An 18,098-nucleotide genomic window follows, 5' to 3' on the forward strand; every position below is an offset into this window, starting at 1 on the left:
CCCTGTTCCCCTTCTCCCAGCCCCAGGCAACTACTAAGCTACCGTCTGTCCCTGTAGATTTGCCTTTTTGAACACCTTCATAAATGAAGTCATATGCTTTGTGGCCTGCTGGGACTGGCTTCTTTCACTGAGCCTGATGATTTTGAGGTTCACCCACATCATAGCATGAATCAGTCTTCATTCCTTGGTGACTTTGTTTTCAAAACGGATGGGAAGGATCATGGCCCTGAAACATCTTCTCCTCTTACGTGGGAAGGCCAGAAGGTTCTGAGGCCATTGGCCAATCTCTTCTTACTACGGAGGACACCCTGATGACAAGTGCTTAAGTGACTGTGATATTTGGAAACTGTAGCCGAATGGGTGAGGGGCCTGAGAGCCACTGTGTGTTGGGGAGAGAGGGGCGGTGTTGGCAGGAGAAAGCAAAATAAACCAAAGCTGAAGATTAGGAAAGCAGAGCAGGGCTTCACCTGGACCACTCCTGGGGGCTGTCTCTAACTCCTGTGTGGCAGGGCGGTCTGACAGTCCGCAGTGAGAAGACATTTCTGAACAGTAGGGTACAGCGAGGGTCTCCACAGGGAGGTGAACAGGATGCTCCACTGGGTACACAGAGAGAATATTAGAATTTCAATCATTTGTTTCCACCTTTTGAATTATATTCCTGTACAAATTTTGTAATGTACATACCACTGACGCACAGTGTCACATGACTATAATTTGAAAATAAGTACACACGTACTGGAAATGTTTGCACATATGCACAGGGGTATGCATTCAGAAACACAAGAGAAATGTTTTTAAAAATACAAGTGACTGAGCAGTAAAAAAACCCAACAACCCCTGAGCGGTTTACACACCACATGTTTTTCCTGTGGTTGCCGTGAGACTGGTTAAGTTCATTCATCCATTCAGGGATCCTTTTGGCCACAGCACTGGGCACTCCAGGCCTCGGAGAACTGAACTGACTGCAGTATAGAGGTGACATCCAGGAATACCTGCGGGGGTTTGGCCTTTCTCCCTGCTTTGGTGTAGTCAGCACAGAGGATGGGAGTCACGGGAGAGGCGCATACCAGACCCAGTGCAAACAGCATCTGTCACTGTTAAAACTGCTGGCTTGACTCTTCCTGTTCCCTCCCCTCTTTCTCGCTAAGTCCTTTGGGGTTATAGACTGGCTTTCTGGATCTAACTCTGCATTTCCCAGAGGCCCCCCACTCACCATTATCCCCCATCTGCAGGCTCCATGACGGTGGTGACAGTCAAGGCCGTGGCCGGGATGCTTGTCTTGTCCATTCAAGGGAACCTGCAGCTTGACTACCCCATCTTCTACGTGATGTTCGTGTGCATGGTGGCAACCGCCGTCTACCAGGCTGCGTGAGTTACAAATCCTTTTCCTGCTGGGTCCTGCCATTCAGGCCACTTCTCTTCTGGGGTCCTGATGACATATGCTGTGAAGCCACAGGAGGGCAGAGCATGCCACAGGGCCTGGCATCCAGTGTGGAGAGAGGAGCTTCTAATCTGCTGAGTTGTCATGTGGAGGGACACCTGCTGCTCAAAAGACAAAGCGAGGCTGGGCACAGTGACCCACGCCTGTAATCTCAGCTCTTTGGGAGGCTCAGGTGGGTGGGTCACTTGAGGCCAGGAGTTTGAGACCAAGCCTGGCCAATATGGTGAAACTCTGTCTCTGTTAAAATATGTAGAATATATGTATAATACACACACACACACACACACGCACACACACACAAATGAGCTTGGCAAAGTGTGCATGCCTGTAGTCCTGGCTATTCAGAAAGTTGAGGCACAAGAATTAAATAAAAAAGAAAGAAATATGAAGCCAGCAGTGGATGAGTTTTTCCCTGCTGCCTCAGAATGAGAATTTTTTTGTTTTTTTGTTTTCGTTTTTGCTTTTTTTTTGAGACAGAGTCTCATTCTTTTGCTCAGGCTGGAGTGCAGTGGTGCCATCCCAGCTCATTGCAACCTCTGCCTCCAGGGTTTAAGCGATTCTCCTGCCTCAGCCTCCGAAATAGCTGGTACTACAGGTGTGCGCCACCATACCGGCTAATTTTTGTATTTTTAGTAGAAACGGGATTTCACTTTGTGGGCCAGACTGGTCTCAAACTCCTCACCTCAAGTGATCCACTCGTGTCAGCCTCCCAAGGTATTGGGATTACAGGCATGAGCCCCCACACTTGGCCCGAATATGACAAATTTGTAGTTGAAGGTGGCCTCACTTCCCATCTTCTCTGGGGCAGGCCTCTGGATGGTGGCCATCTCTAGGAGGCACCTGCTTGTCTTCTGGGTTGGAAAGAAAAGTTGTCATTTCTTGCCCTCAATATATTGCCTCCAAATCTTCCCGAGTGGAAGGCAAAGCGTCCCCTCCTCTTTCAAGCATCAAGTTAAATAAAAGGCCGCAGCCTGAGGGCAGGGCCTGTGTCTTGCTTGCATTTGCGTCCCGGAGTCAAACAGAGGGCCTGGGAGGAGGAGAGGCTCTCGGAATATCATAGGTGACAAACCTGCATAAGTACGTAGAACTCAGCAGTGAACGAGACTGATTCAGCCTGGGAAGTTCAGGCTGGGGCTCAAGGTCCACCAGCTACATGGCCTCCAGGGACCATACAAGCAGCTGCTGCTGGCCCAGTGTTTGGTGTGAGCCTAGCTCTCTTCTCAGTGCTTTATGGAACCGGCTCACTTGGTCCTTACAACTCTCCTTTGACGTTGAGGATATTATCACCTCTTCCTAGCCTCTTACCCTCTCTGCCTCAGTTCCTCATTTTGCATATGAGGCTAGGAAGAGGTGGAGCTGAGATCTGAACCCAGGCATCTGGCTCCCCAGCCCATGCCCTCACCGCTCTGCTGTCTCCTGCCCAGCTTCTCCAAGATTCAAATTCTTCGCCTGCAGATGAGAACAACAGTCCCTTCCTAAGGGAATCACGTGAAGCTCTTAGGAGAACATCTCTAGGCAAATGTCCAGGGAAACATGAGCTGTTTCTGTGATTATTGACCTTGGTATTGTTATTTTGGTTATTGTTATTTTTGGTCCCACTATAATAATTCCAGTCATCACCAGAGAGCTCCTGCCAGTACAAGACTCTGTGCTGAGCACCTCCAGGCATCACAACCATGGCTCAGATGCCCCGCCTCCTAAGGAGCTACTCATTCACTGGGCAGTGCAGTCCACTGAGAGTGCTCGGCACACAGAGATGATGAAGGTAACCACTCACTGCCCTAAGGCATTCACAGCCCCGGGAAGGGGACAGCCAGTGAACAAACTATTACAGTCAAGCTGCGTGCAGTGGCTCACACCTATAATCCCAGCTACTCAGGAGGCGGATACAAGAGGAGCATTTGAGCCCAGTAGTTGGAGGGTGTGGTGAGCTATCATTGTGTCACTGTGCTCCTAGGCCACAAAGCAAAATAAAAAAATGAAAGCAATTGAGTATGGTATAAGCAGCTATGCAGAGAAAGAGCAAAGAGGCTGGGCGCGGTGGCTCATGCCTGTAATCCTAGCACTTTGGGAGGCCAAGGCGGTTGGCTTGCTGGAGCTCAGGAGTTCAAGACCAGCCTGGGCAACATGGTAAAACCCCGTCTCTACTAAAATAGAAAAAATTAATCGGGCATGATGGTGTGTGCCTGTAGTCCCAGCTACTTAGGAGGCTGAGAGAAGAGAATCACTTGAATCCAGAAGAGAGAGGTTGCAGTGAGCTGAGATTGTGCCACTGCACTCCAGCCTGGGCAACAGAGCAAGACTCTATCTCAAAAATAAAAAATAAATAAAAAAAGAAAGGGCAAAGAATATCTTCCAAAATGGGGGTATTGTTTATCATAGATGGAGTGATTAGGAAGGACTCTAATTTTCTCTCTTTTTCCTTTATTTATTGCAGTGATCACATTATTCATTATTTTCAAATTAAAAATAAATTTTGTTTAAAAGAATAATTATAACACTGGGCAGAATGTCATTAGTGCTGTAAGAGTTTCTAGGGGCAGGGGTATAAGAGATACAGGAATGGCTCTTTTTAATGGGGTGGGGATACAGCAGGGTGTGGAGAAGGGCATTTCAGGTGACAGAAACCATATGACCAAAGGTGTGAGACCATGATGGCCTGGCCCACTTGGAAAATGGGGATGGGCCTTAGCTGTGTGTCTAGGGGAAGAGTGGGAATGAAGCATGCACCGAAGACCAGGGATACATGGTGCCCTATAACATGAGGGTGGCATTTTTAGAAACCAAAGGAACGTTCCTAAATGTATCAACTTCATGTTTCAAACCAAACTCTACTGTTGTCAGCTCTTAGCCTTTCCAGCATCGCCACAGCCCACTGACTGGAGTGCTTTTGTGTTGAAGGTTTTTGAGTCAAGCCTCACAGATGTACGACTCCTCTTTGATTGCCAGTGTGGGCTACATTCTATCCACAACCATTGCTATCACAGCAGGTAAGGGTGGCCCATTGCTAGATTTCTGTCTCTACCTTAGCAGCAGGGTGTTATCCCAGGGCAGAGGGAGGCTGATTCTACTGACTTGTTCTCCCTGTAGAGTGATTTATAGGTTCATGGAGAATGTGCAGGACTTCCAGACAGAGAGACCTGGGTTGGTATCCCAGCACAGGCACACACCAGCTGTGTGGCTCTGCAAACTTCACTTAACCTCTCTGAACCTCAGCTCCACATTCATAAGATAGGAGTGATAACACTACCTCCTAGAATTATAATTGGTATGATCCAAATGTCCCCTGTGCCCTACTGTGTGTGCTTTAACAAGTTTTGCCATCATCTTCTAGCTCCACAACCCCCACTGGCTAAGTGACCACAAATCTCTTCTACATAATTTTTAAAGATTATGAATATGCATAGCATTGCAACATCCATCGATGCTCAATAAGTGGTCATTAGCATTACAGCCCTTTTTCTTCTATTTCACCTCTAATTTTTTTTTCATTTTCTCTCTGTAGTGGCCTCAGAGGCTGCAAGCATATAAAACTGTTTGTTTAAATAGCATAATCAGTGACTAAAATCTTCGGAGTAAAATATCCAATAAGAACCAAGTGCTTTCCTTTGATGAGAGCCTGGCTGTAAAGCCCTATGCTCTGCACAGCACTTTAGACAAATGGTGCCCTAGTTCCTGTCTGAGCAGGTAGGAATACACGAGGTGCACAGCTTCCAGGGCCCATGCTGTGAGCAGCACCAGAGACCATGGGTTGTTGATCCAGAGCAGCCAGAAGCTAAGCTAAGTCATGGTCAAGAAGCTTGGTCAAGAAGTGTGAAGACCAGTCAAGGTTGAAATTAATGGCAAATGCCATGGTTGAGTGAGAACAGAAGTCCAGGCAGGGAATCAGGAGCTCAGGAATACAGCTGGAGGCCTGTGTAGGTGAGATGATTCCAGACAAAGACTGGCTCAGGGTAGGGGCAGTAGTCCCCCCCCCACTCCCATACCACAGGAGTAGACCTGCAGACTTGGCATCTACTGGCCACATGCAGTTAGAAAGCTCTAACAACATAAGCACAAAGCCTTTATCCATCTTAAGAAAGGTGGAGGGGAGAAGATTGTAGGCACAAACTGGTAAATAGGGTCGGTGATTTAGTTGGTAAGTGTTCTCTGTCGTTTTCCTGCTTTGATCATGCACTGTGGTTCTGGAAGATATGACTGGGGGAAGCTGGAGGAAGGGTGTATGGGGACTCTGCACCATTTTTGTGAATCTAATGTTATCCCCCAATAAAAGTTAAAAAACTAGATGGAGATCAGAGGGGCCTAAGGGGGGAAAAAGTTGACAACCTGATCCCCTAAATGGCTTTGATTCCATTCTTCTTGCAAGGCACAGTTATAATATATTTTGATCATTTTGGCTTCCTGAAGGGAAGAGAGCTTAGCCAAATCCTAGACAGACTGGTAGATGGGTGATTTGAAAACAGCTCAGTGGTGTTTTTCTATGATTTGCTGCTGCAGGTGCCGTATTTTACTTGGACTTCATCGGGGAGGACGTGCTACATATCTGCATGTTTGCACTGGGGTGAGTTCCATCCTGCTTGCCGGCCCCAAGACGTTGCATGTACAACTCCAAGCAGGTTGCCCCTCTCTCTCCTTATTGCTACAGCTGCCCCATCCTTTAGACTCAGAGGAGCTGTGGGATTGTGGAGCTTTGTCCCCAGAGGTGAACATTTTATTCCCCTAAGGGCTTTATCTCCCCCTTTCTTCTCTTTTGGACTCTAATCTCTTTGGCATTTCTCAAATATCACATTTTGACACATGAGAAGGCTCTCAACCTCACCTCGGATCTAAGAAATGCACATTGAAGCTACATGAGATCCCATCATTTTGCAAAAACTAACAGGACTGATAGTATTTCACATTGGCAAGAGGATGAGGAGAGCAGCCCACTCCTGCGCTGTTCGCGTATTTTTAATGTGGGAGGAAAATTCGGCAACAGCAACAAAAAAATCCAAACAAGCATACTTTCTGATGCAGTATTCCATTCTAACCATTTATCTTGGAAAAATGCTCCAACAGGGATGCAAAGACACATGTATGAAGCTATTTATTAATTGTTTAATTAGTTGTCTCAACAATTGAAAGCAATAGAAATGCTCAGCAGTAGAATCTACGTTTTAAAAAATTATGCCATATCCAGATAATAGCATGCAGTGCTGCCGTTTTGAAAATTTGAGGCCATTCTGTAGGGGCTGACACAGAAAATTTGAGGCCATTCTGTAGGAGGCCGAGGCTGTTGGATCACCTGAGGTCAGGAGTTTGAAACTAGCCTGGCCAACGTGACGAAACCCCACCCCTAATAAAAATACAAAAATATCATCCAGGTATGGTAGCAGGTGCCTGTAATCCCAGCTGCTTGGGAGGCTGAGGCAGGAGAATCACTTGAACCCCAGAGGTAGAGGTTGCAGTGAGCTGAGATTGTGCCATTGCACTCCAGCCTGGGCAACGAGAGTGTAACTCTGTCTCAAAAAAAAAAAAAAAAAAAAGAAAGGAAGAAAGAAAGAAAGAAAATGTGGCTGTGGCCTTACCCTATGATCCAGCAATTTCACTTCTAGATTTTCACCCAAAAGAAAGAGTATATCTATATTAGTCCATTCTCACGCTGCTAATAAAGACATACCCAAGACTGGGTAATTTATAAAGAGAAGAGGTTTAATTGACTCACAGTTCAGCATGGCTGGGGAGGCCTCAGGAAACTTACAATTATGGTGGAAGGGGAAGCAAACACATCCTCCTTCACATGGTGACAGGAAGGAGGGAAGTACCAAGCAAAGGGGGAAAAGCCCCTTATAAAAGCATCAGATCTAGTGAGAATTCACTATCATGAGAACAGCACGGGGTAACTGCCCCCATGATTCAGTTACCTGCCAGCAGGTCCCTCCCATGACACATGGGGATTATGGGAACTACGATTCAAGATGAGATTTGAGTGGGGACACAGCCAAACCATATCAGCATCTTTTGACAAAATGACTTGCACATGAGTATTGATATAGTAGCTTTATTTCCAAACTGGAAACAACTCAAATGTCTACCAACAGGAGAGTAGACAAAACATAGTGTATTCAGACAGTGAGTTCTACATAACAATTAAAAATAATGAACTATAGGCCGGGTGCGATGGCTCATCCCTTTAACCCCCACACTTTAGGAGGCCAGGGCGGGTGGATCACTTGAGGTCAGGAGTTCAAGACTAGCCTGGCCAACATGGCAAACCCCATCTCAACTTAGCCAGGCATGGTGGCTCGCGCCTGTAATCCCAGCTACTCAGGAGGCTGAGGCAGGAGAATTGCTTGGACCCAGGAGGCAGAGGTTGCAGTGAGCTGAGATCGGGCTACTGCACTCCAGTCTGGGTGACAGAGCAAGACTCCATCTCAATTAAAAAAAGAAAAAGAAAAAATGAATACATACAATAAAGAAGATGAATCTTAACACTTCATCAAATGAAAGAAACCAGACATAAAAGAGTATATACTGTATGATTTAACTTACATGAATTAAAGGACAGACTAATTTTATCCATGGTGAAAGAAGTCAGGATAGTAGTATCTCGGGAAGGGCTGGCATGAAATGGAAAGGGCCCAGGAAACCTTTCTGAGGAGGATGGAAGAATTTTCTGTCTTGACCTGGGTGATGATTCCACAAGCAAAATTCATTCAGCTGGACATCTAGGGTTTGTGCATTTTACTGCTTGTAAATTATATCATAATTTTTAGAAAGTATGTTTGTTTGTATAAGCTATAGGAAGAAGGAAAAAAACAAAACAAAACAAAAATACCCTGGAAGGCTACACACCTACCTGGCTGAGTGAGACCAGGAGTATAGGGACTTTCCAATTTTTATTGATTTTATTATCTGTACTTTAGTAGTGATTGAAATGAATGACTTTAATTTAAAAAAAATTTTTTTTTAAGGCAAGATTCAGAGAATCCTGATTGAATGGCAGTAAAGAACCATGAGAAGCTTGCCTAGGAGAGTCTAATTTATTCTGATTACAGCTCATGGCAAGTGTAGGGCATGTGAGGCCACTCCAGCTATTGTTATTCAACTTGCAACTGCCCCTGCTGATCCCAGGCTGGCAGCCTCTCCCTGCTCCTGGGGCGGTGAGCCCTCCTCCGCAGCCTGCAAGCCTTTTTACCTCTTTCTCTTTCGCATCACCTGAGCCTGAAAATATCCCTTCTTGACCTTGCTCCTGGCCTTATTTCTCTTCCTGTCTTATCTCCATTCCTCAGGTGCCTCATCGCATTTTTGGGCGTCTTCTTAATCACACGTAACAGAAAGAAGGCCATTCCATTTGAGCCCTATATTTCCATGGATGCCATGCCAGGTAAGGTTAAAGCCCCCGTGGGTCCAGCTGACCATCCATATAGAATGACTGCTACTTCCTGTTTAAAAAGAGACAACCAACTGCTGTGCCGTGCCTTTATCGTGTGACTGTTCTCTCACTGTCTTTTTTCCTTTTCTTTCTTTCTGTTTTTTTAATCTTGTGCAAAAGGGTAGGCAATGGCTGAGGCACCTCGGGTTGGTTTTGAGCACATCTTGCCAGTTCCGTGTCTATTTGGGGATCTTTTAAAGAAAATTCTGATTCATACTCAATATAATTAGGATCTGCAGCCCCAGGCTTCATGCCTGCAGATGGAAAAATCCATTCATCTAGTTGGAATGAAATGATCAGAGAGAGGAAAGAAAATAAGTTGAATGAAATTAAAATACTATAATCTCATTCCCTGGATGCCACAGCCAGTGGATCTTTCTGGAAAGCCTAATTTCCTAGTAAGCTAAAGATTCATACAGAGAAACACAAATTTAAACGTCTGTAAGCCCTGACAGTAACATAAACATGTGAATCAGCCAAATACTGCCCGGCAGGGAGTGGTGGAGCCTGTGGAGGACTGGAGAGTGCCTGTCTAGCCTAACGGGATTCTGATTAGAAAAGTTAAGACACTGGACCAACCTCAGATTTGCTGACCTAGACTCTATAGGTTGCTGGTGACCATCAGCTTTCACACTTAACATTTTTATTTTATTTATACAAGACGGAACTCTCTCTAAAACATAATCTCCTGTCCTTCATGAACACAATCTAATGAACAAAACATAAACACATTGACGGTCTAGAGTACTGCCTACTCGAGAGGTTTTCATGCTGTAACGCTGTGGTGGAGGTGTGTTCTCAGAGCTGACTGGTGTGCCCCTACATTAAATGGCCCCAGGGTTTATGTGTCTACTTTTTATATTAGTTCCTCCTCCTTTCTTGTTATTAAGCTGTTGTCTGTCCTTGCTGTTAACAGCCTGCCCAAGTATAGCAACTCCATGTGAGTGTGTTCATTCGACCCAACTTGTTCAAATTACAAATAAAGTCAAAATGTAGGAGCTCTGAGTTGGGGGCCTAAGGTTTCTCCTAGGAGTTAAGTGCATGAGCTTTGGTTGCATGAACTATTTAAACGTCTAATCTGGCTGCTCAGATTCCTTTTTTGCTAACTTCCTTGTTTCTCGGCTGTGTTCCGGATAGATGAGGGCGCTGGATAGCTGAATTCCAGATAGGTGAGGTGTCAACTCTGTGTGTGCAAGTATGTGTATGTATACGTGTGTCTGTGTGTTTATAAACTATGTATGTGTATATATCAATATCAGTATTTGTATATATATATATACAGATGTATTTTCTGGTGGAAAATAGAAGGTAACCTAAGGTAATGTTAGATATCAACATTCTGTGGTCTGTTTGTGGGTGTGGCTCCCAGCTTTCTCTTTGTACCTTGTGACCAGTGGGAAGTCAGATACTGAAACAGGGAGACCCTGCCCTTGCAGTGGCTTGTCAGGACCCTTCCGATGGTAGGTGTTCTGTACTATGAAGAGAGTGGGCTTGGAGTTCAGATGACCTGGATTCAAATCCCAACTCTGCCATCCTGCTGCGTGGCCCCCCAAGGCCTCTCGTCCTCACTTGTAACTGGGGTTCCTTCTTTCAGGCTAGTGCTCACATGTGTAAAGGGCCTCTTGCACGGTGTCTGGGACATGGTAGATGCCTGCTTATATTTGGTTTCACTTCCCTTTTGCTTTAAAAACCTTTGGAAGTTTCACACACTTCTTTGACCTGGTGGCAGGCAGAACATGCAGGATAAACTGCTAAACAAGTCTCAGCCTAAACAGAGGTGCGTTTCCAGCCACTTGGTTTCCCTGGTCAGTATTAGGACCTTGCCTTTTGTTTACTTAGATTTGTATCTTCACAACTGACAACTGCTGTTCAAGACATATTAAAATTCCAGAAATTTACTACATCACAATTTGGAGAGCCTTTAAGTAATTCAAGCACCTGAAAGACTTCTTAAAAATGAGGGGAAAAAACACAGCCCCTGACCTCCAGGAGCTAGCCTGGCCCTCTCCTGTAGAACAGAAACAATTTCACAGAACAGCGGCAGACAAGGCCACCCTGCAGCTGTGATGGATCAGGACACAAGCAGGTGGAATGGAAAGAAAAGGGCTTTTTCCTAAAATTAAAAAGAAATAAATAAAGAACACAAACAGTACTACTCTGCTATCCTGTCTAAACATAGACAAAAAACAGACATTGTCCAAATTATGAAAAACACCAAACATCCCTCTCCTAATGGGAGAGACTGCTGCTTTTTTACCAGCCACAGCTTTAGCTTCAATCTAGTCGTCTTCTAGATAAGAACTAAGATCCCCAGTTACAGAGTTAGGCCTGCTTCCTGACAGCATCCAATCCAAAGCAAAGCCTCATTTCCTTGAGTCCTCCCCAGAATCACCTAGTCCAAGCCAACCCCACAGTAACTCCTTTCTAACACCCTCTTACTCAGATGGCTCATGGTTCCCTGCCGTGTACACCTCTCTCATTGCAATGTGTCAGTAAAGCCACATTTGTTAAACTAGAGATGTATTTCTGTTGGTCTTTGGCTGGAGGGCATTGATAAAATCCAAAAACTAAACCAGGCCTGTTAAGCCAACTCTCTTCCCTGAGGACAGGTACCTCCTCCGCTCTTCCATTTCCCTCTTCTGCCCTCCCCCAAAATCTAAATCACGGCCTCTTAAACTGTGCCCTTCAAAGAACCATCAGCTAAGTCTTATGCAATAGGGAGCCAAAGGGCCTTTCACAGACTCAGTCTTCCCAGGCCATTTGCAGAGTGAATAAGAGCACAGGCTCTGCTGTCAGATCCCATCTCTGTCTCATTAGCTGTGTGACCTTGGGCAAGTTACTTTACCTCTCTGAATCTCTTCTTATCCAGGAAATGAGGACCATAGTTCATCTCTGTCATAGGATTGTTTGGGGATTAAGCACAGGTATATAGAGAAGCCACACAGCATTCAGTTCAGAGTATGGACTTCTGAGTTTAAACCCCCTGAGTTTGAACCCAGGCATACCCCTACATTAAATGGCATTAAACTGAGGGTTCCTCCTGACAGCAGCCGGTCTGTGCGCCTATTTCCTTACTAGCTGTGTGATTTCAGGCAAATTACACGCTTCATTTCTGCTGCTTCATTTTCCTTATCAGTCATCCTGGGGATTAAATGAGATAGAACTTTATAGCTACTTAGAACAGTATCTGCCACCACCTAAATACTCAATACACATAAGCCATTGTCATTATTGCCATTATTGTTACTGTGACATTTAAAGTGCTTAGCCCAGTCACTGCGATGTGTCAGTAAACCCACATTTGTTAGACTAGAGGTGTATTCCTGTTGGTCTTTGGCTGGGGGGCATTGACAGAATCCAAAAGTGAAACCAGACCTGCTAAGCCAAATCGCTTCCCTGAGGACAGGCACCTGTAATCTCAGCTGCTTGGAAGACAGAGGCAGGAGGATCATTTGAGCTCCAGGTGTTCAAGACTAGCCTGGGAAACATAGGCTGTACCTCAAAAAAAGAAAAAGAAAGTGCTTTAGCCCAGTGCCCAGGGCACATTAAGCAGTTAGATGTCAACGGTTATTATCATCACAGTTTCATTGCATTCAATTTCTTATGGCTCAACCTGAAGGCAGAATTTGAAGAGTCTTAATTCCCTGCAGAAAAAGTTGTCCTCAAAAGTAACCTGAATGGTTCACACCTGTAATCCCTCCACTTTGGGAGTCCAGGGCAAGCAGATCACTTCAGCCCAGAAGTTTGAAACCAGCCTGGGCAACATGGTGAAACTCCATCTCTACCAAAAAACCACAAAACTTAGCCAGGCATGGTGGCATGCACCTGTAGTACCAGCCACTCAGGAGGTTGATGTGGGAGGATCGCTTGAGCCCCAGAGGTTGAGGCTGCAGTGAGCCAAGATCACTCCACTGCACTCCAGCCTGGGCAACAGAGCAAGACCCTGTCTAAAAAAAAAAAAAAAAAAAAAAAGTAACCACATCCCTCCCGACCTGACTAGGGGAATTGTAGGATAAAGGAATTACAGATTAAAGGCTTTGCCCTCAAATGTAAATGGGAATCGCTCGTCCAAGTACCCAGAAGTAACAATAAGCAAATCTCACCTTCCCCTCTATGTGGGCCAGGACATTAATGTTAAAGGCCAAGATGCTCCCTCTGGGCATCGTGATGCATCTGTCACCCTCAGGTGCCTATGACACAAAAATTACCCTCTTTCCTTGATGAAGTTTCCTGGATCCTGATTTAATTCAGCAGTGAAGTGTTGGCATCTACCACGTTCGAAGCACAGTGCTCGTTCCACTCCACCTGGGGCCCACACCAACATTCCCACCTCACTTCAGGCCAACTGAGGGTTCCTTCTGACAGCAGCTGGTCTATGTGCCTATTTCCTGAAGATTCATCCCTTGTTGCTTAGCAACCATAATAGTTCCAGTGTATATTTGTGGTTGTTCTCTTTTAAATCTAAAGCATTCAGGAAATTGACAATGCACATGATTAGCTGCTGAGCACTATAATTAGTGTGTGGTGGGGTAGAGGGAGAAGCGGCCCCCTTGGCCCCCTTACCACGTGTAATGATGTGGGGAAAATGGATTTCATTTCAGGTATGCAGAACATGCATGATAAAGGGATGACTGTCCAGCCTGACCTCAAAGCTTCTTTTTCTTATGGGGCTCTGGAAAACAACGACAACATTTCTGAGATCTACGCTCCTGCCACGCTGCCAGTCATGCAAGAAGAGCACGGCTCCAGAAGTGCCTCTGGGGTCCCCTACCGAGTCCTAGAGCACACCAAGAAGGAATGAGACTTGGCTTCCTTGATTTATAACTGTTCCCACCAGGCCGACAGCGGTTCAACCCTGAATCCTAAAACTTGCCTTTTTCGTCTCATTTTGTTTTTAACCGAGAATCTACGGAGGATGATCTCAGAAAGCCTTTGTCTCTGGCAATGGATGCGTTATCTTGGTCTTGGAAATTTCAAATGATGAGGGTGGGGGATGGAAGCAGTATTCCAGGTGGGCAGGATGGAATTCAGCCTCTGCTGGATTAGCCCAGTGGGATTTGGAAAGCCTTTCTATCATCCTTGAGGATGGTAACTGAGCTTCCTCCAACAGCGACCAAAGGTTGCTTAGCTTCAGAGCTAAAACAAGGCAGAGAATCTGCTGTTAATTCTCAAATCCAGGGAAAGGTTAGACACCTTAAATCTCTTCTTTCTCCACCTCATGTGCATGCCTGATCTCTCCCTGTCACACTCCTGATGCCGTATCTGTGACAGCCTTCCTGTCACCTTCACGTGATAGGCTGGACCAACCCTGGGTGGAAGGTTCTGACGTTTGTGTTTCAGAAATGTACACCTGCCTTCCAATCATCTGTGCCCTTCTAGGGAAGATGTGCTTGATATATTTAAATTGCATCTACTCTGAAAGCTAATTTGGTTGTGGTCCTGTGAGGACTACTTGTTTGTCTGCCCCCGGCCCCTAATGGAATTAGAAAGTTAGAAGGGAAAGAATAGGAGGATAGGAGAGGGCGATGTTGCTTCAGTCCATTAAGGAAGAAAAAGTCCCCCTTACTCTTACAAAAGGTGATTGCACCACTTAAAAAAGAATAGGTAGAAAATATGGCCGTTTTATGTCTTACTTGTTTCCTGCATACCAGTGCCCCTGGAAAGATGGGGATGCCCATTTCACAGACAGCCTCTTCACCTGTCATCTTATCTCTCCATTACAGAGTCACAAGTTAAGCTCAAGTTACTGGTTAGTTTCCTTGTAATCAATAGAGACTCTGGGTCCTCATCCCCATGCATGTATGTCTGGGAGAAGCAAGCATCCTCAAAAACAGGGCTGTTGCTTTCTTTCTGGCTGCATATAAATTTGACTGTCTTCCCCTAGACTGATGGTATACTTTTGAGAGGGGCAGATAAAGGTTTGCAAACTTTAATGGGCATAAGGATCCCCTAGGCATGTATGTAAAATGCAGATTCGTGCACCCCAACTGCAGACACTCTAAGTGGGACTGGAGTGGGGCTCAAGTGTCTGCATTCTTATCTGGTACCACCAGTGATTCTGATGCGATGCTACAGTCTTGAGATTTCACACCTGGAAAGCTTAATAATTTAAAAACATGTTCTGCTAAAACCCCCAGGGCTCCATGCACCCTCACTAGAAAGTTTCCTCTCTAGGCTTCCTTTGGCAGGTTAAATAATCCCCATAGGATCTATGGCATTTCTTAGAGCTACACTCACCACTTCCCTAAACAGCCTTTAACAGGCGTGATAACAGTGTTAATAGACCAGTGTTGATAGGTCACTTATCTTTATTGATTTTGCTTAATACTGATTTAGTACCTTGACTTCAAAAACTGACCTCTGTTGCCTGTGATAACCACTTCTGTATCGTGTCTTAACTGCCTAAGGCAGCAACAGACAGTGGGCTTTTCCTCAGGGTGGGTATCAACTCAATTCAATATTTATAAGGCATTTACTATGTGTTAAGCATTTGAAAGGCCAAAGCTATAAACACAAGACATAGTTCCTGCCCTCCAGGCCAGAAGAGGGAGCCACAAATACCCAGGAATCTCTGAGGGGTGTGAAGTGCAGTTGTGGGCCACAGAAAACGACAGTGATGGAGACCCTGCTAAAGGTCAGACCCTGGGCCCAAAGGGGTATTCAGAAGTGGAGATTATTTTGGCCCCACTCATAGATGGGTGGCAAATCTAAGATTTGCACAAAGCATATGAAAATAGGGCGATCACCCCCGAGGCAGAGGGGCCAGCATTGGCAAAGGCACAGAGATCAGAGGAGCTGGGCAAAGAGGGGAGATCCAGGGAAGGTGGTGGGAGACGGGCTTCACAGCTAAGTAGTAGAAGCTGGGCACAGTGGCTCACGCCTGTAATCCCAGCACTTTGGCAGGCCAAGGCTGGAGGATCACTTGAGCCCAGAGGTTTGATATCAGCCTCAGTAACAGCAAGACCTGGTCTCTACTAAAAATTAAAAAAAAAAAAAAAAAAAAAAACTGGGTGTGGTGGTACATGCCTGTGATCCCAGCTACTCAGGAGGCTGAGGTGGGAGGATTGCTGGAGCCCAGGAAGTCAAGGCTACAATAAACCATGATCACACCACTGCACTCCAACCTGGATGACAATAAGACCCTGTCTCAAAAATAATAATAATAATAATAATAATAATAATAATAATAATAAGGCAGTAGAGGTCAAATCATGGAGGATCGTGAATACCTGGCTAAGGAGTTTAAAGTGTATCTTAGAGGACATGGGAGCCATTGATGGTTCATAAGGAAGAGAAGGGCAGGATCAGCACTGATTGAAAAGGAGGGCTTATTCAGCATGGAGGAAGAATCAGAAGGGGGAATAAGTTACCTTCTTCAAGCCTGCAAGACCAAAAAACACGAAGTGGAAATTAAAATCAGTTTTCACTGCTATTTATATATTCCTCCTTGCCCAAGTGATTTTTCTAAAGCTGGGAGTGGGGGCAGGAGGGAGAAAGAGAAGATGAGCAGGGAGGCTATTTAGATGTGCCAAACCCAGGTGATCAGTAATAATTTGGGCATATATGTGTTCCCCAACTACTTATTCTTCCCCCTTCCTTCCCTTTTTTTTTTTTTTTTTTTTTTGGTATGAGCCTTTTAGCCTTGGAGCCAGCTTTCTTGAGATAAGTGAATGAATGAAGTGCTTTGTAATTTCAGGTCTGCTGCAGATCATGGGGACAGCGCCACCCAGAAACTGCTGCTGCGGCCTGGGAAGCTCCCTTGCCTTCGGGTCTGGGGCAGTGGCATCATCCCACAAAGCTGAGCCATGAAAGGGCCAAGCAGAAAGTTACATGGTGGGTTCCTGAGTGGAAGTCACGCACAGGTCACTTGAGTAGTCAGGAAGAACAGCTGATGTGGAGCCATCATCTCTCTTGGGCTGGTTCCTCCCAGTCTTTGTCCTGTGGTATAAATGGACTGTCTGCTGATGGCCATACGCAGCACTGGCTGTTAGGAGGGGAAGGGATGCCTGGGAACCAGGCGTGCCCAGGCATCAGATTTCCACTACTCACGGCTCTGACTTCCCCGAGCCCTTTTGAATGCTCCAAGCGATGTTAAATATCACACCTGAATCTCCTTCCGAGCAGCCCAGGTACCTAAAGCAAGGTCACCAAACTTGGGTTTACACTTCAGTTGCCATCATATCAGGCTTCAGGTTATGCAGTTTGCAGTTTGGAGTTGGATGCTGGGTGGAGAAGGGAGGGCTGACTCCCCATTGCTTTTCTAGTGGAAATCAACCAGTTCAATGGCGCTGTGCAGATACAAGACTCCATCAGGCTAGTGTTAGAGAACCAGCCCTGCAGCTTTCCGTGTGAATTCCAAATCTGTTCCAACACTGGCCAATAGGCAGGAAAAAGGTTATTTGTGTGTTTCTATGAGAAGCTGTGTAAATGAAATCACCATGAAATATATTCTGTGCGGATGCTTATATTTTGTTAACTTCCCGACTAATATGGCATGTCTTATTTTTCAAAAAAAAAAAAAAAAAAAGTACTAGGTGCGAATAACATTATGAAGTGGTATTTAATTAAAAAATCCATGCAGTGACAGCTGAGTTCGTGTCTTATGTTTAGTTGCTACTTCCGAGAATTATCTAGAACAGTACTGTCTAGTAGAATTTTCTGTGATAACAGAAGTGTTCTATGTCTGTGCTGCCCAATACGGTAACCACTATCCACATGTGGCTGTTGAACACTAAATGTGGCTAGTGCAACCGAGGAACTGAATGTTTAATTTCATCTAATTACATTTCCATGTGTAGCTTGTATATTAACAGTACAGATCTAGAGATGCCCATAATTGCAGTTGAGGCTGACTTGAGCTTTGCTGGTGACCCTCACTGTGGTTAAAAGCACAGATTCTCTGTCTACACTGCTTGTGTTTGATTCCTGGCTCTCTCACTTGTTAGCTGTGTAGCACTGGGCAAGTTTCTTAACCTCTTTGTGCCTCATCTGTGAAACAAGAATAACAGCATTATTATGGATTGTTTTAGGGATCGGATGAGTTAGATGTAAAGTCTTGGAACTATATTGAGCATCCCATCAGGACATTGTATTATATTGAAACTGGTTTTTTTCTCTTTATTCTTTTTTAAATTATATAATGAACACTTTAAGTATTTCTAAGCACATATGCCTCTTCATTCTGAGTATCCAATTTACAAAGGCAGGTGTAGTATGGTACCAGTATATTTATTTGTACAGTCA

The 18,098-nt window shown here is 45.2% G+C and overlaps 1 protein-coding gene across 3 annotated transcripts in view; it reads left to right on the top strand.

Moving 5' to 3' along the window:
- Nucleotides 1–17,439, top strand: part of LOC101034871 (NIPA-like protein 3) — a 52,628-nt gene extending 35,189 nt beyond the window's left edge. For all 3 annotated transcript variants that reach the window (XM_074380291.1, XM_010345438.3, XM_074380292.1), the window contains 5 exons: nt 1,233–1,368; nt 4,343–4,431; nt 5,939–6,002; nt 8,713–8,807; nt 13,457–17,439. In XM_074380291.1, coding sequence (XP_074236392.1) covers nt 1,233–1,368; nt 4,343–4,431; nt 5,939–6,002; nt 8,713–8,807; nt 13,457–13,656 — 584 coding nt within the window. In that variant the 3' untranslated portion in view covers nt 13,657–17,439. The remainder of the gene's footprint in view (nt 1–1,232; nt 1,369–4,342; nt 4,432–5,938; nt 6,003–8,712; nt 8,808–13,456) is intronic.
- Nucleotides 17,440–18,098: the final 659 nt, after the last annotated feature.

The sequence above is a fragment of the Saimiri boliviensis genome, chromosome 11, assembly GCF_048565385.1.
Source record: "Saimiri boliviensis isolate mSaiBol1 chromosome 11, mSaiBol1.pri, whole genome shotgun sequence".
Classification (NCBI taxonomy): domain Eukaryota; kingdom Metazoa; phylum Chordata; class Mammalia; order Primates; family Cebidae; genus Saimiri; species Saimiri boliviensis.